General features: G+C 43.9%; 1 protein-coding gene across 1 annotated transcript; it reads left to right on the top strand.

Moving 5' to 3' along the window:
• Positions 1-839: 839 nt before the first annotated feature.
• On the top strand, positions 840-2,063 carry LOC119734378 (galanin receptor 2b-like). Its single transcript, XM_038207906.1, has one exon. The coding sequence runs from the start codon at positions 856-858 to the stop codon at positions 1,900-1,902; it is 1,047 nt and encodes a 348-aa protein (XP_038063834.1). The 5' UTR covers positions 840-855; the 3' UTR covers positions 1,903-2,063.
• Positions 2,064-3,586: the final 1,523 nt, after the last annotated feature.

Genomic DNA, 3,586 nt, shown 5'->3' with positions numbered 1-3,586 from the left:
GTCTGCTATTAAATTGATCGATTCGAGTCCTCTTGATCGACTGGACTACTCGAGCACTACTTGAACCAAATAATCACACGGCTAGTCTACCAAGAAGTGGAACCAACATCGCTATTGCATGTTCTAGACTCAGATTTCAGGAACAAAAGTCCGGGCAGCCAAAGGGCGGACGGGAACATTGTCGCAAACGGCGAACAAGCCTTCGGAATCGACTGTTTTTTTTAAACCGCCTTCAAGCAGATACGAATAAGTCAAATTCAAAGAATCGATACTTTCTTTCAATCTCCTAACTTCGGAACCTGAACTTTAAAAAGATGTATTCGCGTTCATCATCTCCTTTTGCGGTTTCATTATCAAATAAAACCCGTGCCACCTGAGACAGAATCTACGACTGATAATTCAACTATGGACTAATCATAAATTAAATGATGCTGGAGTGGAGACTAGACTCCTCAGAGAATTCGCCGCAAACAGTGTGCTACTTGAAGCGAGACTAACACCACACACAGCTGCAAAGTGCGCCTCTTTGTACAACGATTCTGACTTCGATTAGGCCACCGCTTTGAAGCACCGATCTCCAATACACGAGAAGCCATCACTGTGTCCCTTGTGAGACGTGTACTCACGCGATTTACAACGAGCTCGAAAGATCACATAAGAACACGACGTTAGCCAAAAAATCCTTACCTATCAGGACTTCCATTCATAAGCAAGCTACCGCTACTAATAACACTTGAAGAGGTGGCAGTGACGAACACGTCTAAGTGGTAACTTTAATCCGTATTGAAACTGATTTCATATTGTTGGAACATCAACATACTCTTAGATCACCAGTTACTCTGAACCGATCACGTCATGGAAGAGAACACAACTTTCTCAACGGAGACATCAGTCGCCATGGAAACTACTGATCAACCAGAGTCCTCCCTGTCTACCATTTCTGACGGCTCCCCAGATGAGTACGCATTGAATGTCGTCTATGGTATCATTGGATGTCTCGGTATCCTAGGTAACGGCTTAGTGTGTACTGTTTTCCTGATGAGACGTAAGGTGTTCGGATCCTCCACTAACCTCCTCATCCTGAACCAGTCCATGATTGATTTGGTTGACTCGATCCTGACTCTCATTCTTCGATTCGGCCCCCACATGTCTGATCAGAAGCACGACATTTGGGGCGAGTTGGCCTGTCGGATATGGTTCTCCGAGTACATCATCTGGTCTCTGTTTGTCGCCTCGACGGTCAATCTTCTCTTTGTGTCCCTGGAGAGATACTTCGCCATTTGTCACGCCGTCAAACACCGCAAACTGTTCACTCCACGTCGCGCTAACATCGGCCGCGTCATCGTCTGGATCGTCGGATTCCTCTACCAATCCTACTGGGCTGCCTTGCACACGTTCTCCCACGAAGGATGCTACCCTTACTGGCCCAGCCCGACAATCCAAAAAATCGGCGGTGTGTTCTTCTTCTGCTGCGAGTACCTGATCCCTCTCTCCATCATGTCCTTCAGCTACGCCAGTATCGTCATCATGCTGCGTAAGAAGAGCAACAGCACGACACACGCGAACACGTTCCATCGCGCCAAACGCAACGTCACGCTGACACTGTGCATGGTGTTTCTGTCCTACACCGCCTGCTGGACGCCTACAGAGATCGCCTACATCAGGTACAATCTGGGAGGAGAGTACGACTTCGAAAGCACCTTACATCGGATTTTTACCGCCTTGGTGCTTGGTAACATGTGCGTGAATCCGATCATATACACTTTCAAGTATGAACGGTTCCAGGTGGAACTGAAGAGGATCGTCCTGCGAAGGAACCGGGTGGGCGATTCCAATATCATCGACGTCACGGCTCGAACCCAAGCTGGGTCGGATCAAGAGGGACCAAGCGTCATGCGCTAAGATCACAGATCCTTATCTGACTGAAACCATGGACAGAGAAAATAGTGTAAGACCAAAGTTTTTGCTAAGCACAACACAGAAGATGTGCTCTGCTCGTAATACGATTTCTTCGATCCGTATTTTTTGTTGTTGACAACTAGAAAGTAATCAGAGAGCGCAAACCTCCGCCAAGGCTGAACCATTACCCGCCATATTGTCAGTACACCCAAAAGCACATTTTCTGAATTTATCGAAAATGTTGGCAGCTTTCCGCTAATCCGTCCTGGCATGTTGTTTAAGCCGTAGTATGCCGTGAGGCGTTATGATCCCGGCGTCAAGGGGTTAATGTGGAGTTGACAGCAGAATTGAGGAATTTTGCCCATCTCCCAAAGGTGAAGAATCCTTTTTAAAAAATCATGCAACCAGACCGAATCCGGATCACTTCCAAAATCTAATCGATTTGTACTTCTACCAAGGACCACCCCTACAAAAAAATTCAGGAAAATCCGTTCATAACTTTTTGAGTTATCTTGTTAACACACAAAAAAAAACCAACCAACAAACAAATCAACGCCGGTGAAAACATAACCTCCTTGGTGGAGGTAACAATAGATAAAGAGGGTACATTGAAGAAACGGTTAGAACAAGTTTAAACATTTTGAACAAAGGTAGTCAAAACTGTTCCATACAGGGAGATTTTGTGCATGTGTTCTGTGCACGTTGACATGACAACCCAGACGACGCACGGACAAAGACCCGACTGCTTCTGAAAAATCATTACAACATTTAAGAATATGTCGAAGTGGTTCAGATTATCATTAACTGCAAATTGTAAATGGTGTCACATGAAATTTTGACTCTGGTCACTTTTACTTTGTATGGACGCTTACCCTCACACGTGACCTGTCACTGTCCTTATATAGAGTCTGAAAATTGCTCCCTGGTGGCGCGCTTCTGGACCCCTCGAATAGGAAAATTAGCGTGTAAAAGTCGGAGTTTTTAAAAATTATATTTGGTACAATGATTTCTTAAGAAAAGCACCCTCGGAAAAGGCCTTTGTGACATTGTTACTAGCATCTCAATTTATAGAAGCTGAACAATCGCATGACGTGAAAGAAATATCGTGCCAAAAATTGACCTCTCACTTCCGAAAATGTAAATTACATGAAAAAAAGGGGAACTCGGAGAACTCGTACAAAGATGAAACTTTATAAAATAATGTTGTGGCGGTCATTGGGTAAAAACTGAAGCTTAAATAGGAGACTAAAATGTCTTTTGGGACACGCAATTTTTTTGTAATAAACTTGAAGGACTAACTCTCAATTACAAACAAATCTAAAATGACCGTGGATAAGAACTGTATTCAAGCAAGCCTGACTAAATCTAGAATCCATCGGGTGTAGGTAGGTAAATCTTCGACTCGTTATAATTTTCGTTTTCATGCAAGTACGCGATGTGAAAACAAACGTGATCGAACAAGGAGACCTAGGTACGAAAATCCGGATGTGAAAGGTCGTAAGTAAAATCGTTTGTACACATCTCCAGCTGATTTCTCATCATTTTTTCTTGTGGAATGCCAAGATAAAAGTCCAACATGACTGTTTCTTGGGGTGATTAAAATATAACAAGAGAAAGAGCAACCCCGTATAAAATGCCCATAGAAGGGTCACGGAGGGGTCCGGAAGCTGAAAGAAAAAATGGCGTA

Source organism: Patiria miniata, unplaced genomic scaffold (assembly GCF_015706575.1).
Source record: "Patiria miniata isolate m_02_andy unplaced genomic scaffold, ASM1570657v1 HiC_scaffold_1, whole genome shotgun sequence".
NCBI classification, from domain to species: domain Eukaryota; kingdom Metazoa; phylum Echinodermata; class Asteroidea; order Valvatida; family Asterinidae; genus Patiria; species Patiria miniata.
The sequence above is the reverse complement of the archived record's forward strand: the minus strand, read 5'-3'. Positions and strand labels throughout refer to the sequence as shown.

Excerpts from the sequence above, each read along its gene's own strand:
- LOC119734378 (XM_038207906.1), top strand. The coding sequence starts at position 856 with ATGGAAGAGAACACAACTTTCTCAACGGAGACATCAGTCGCCATGGAA.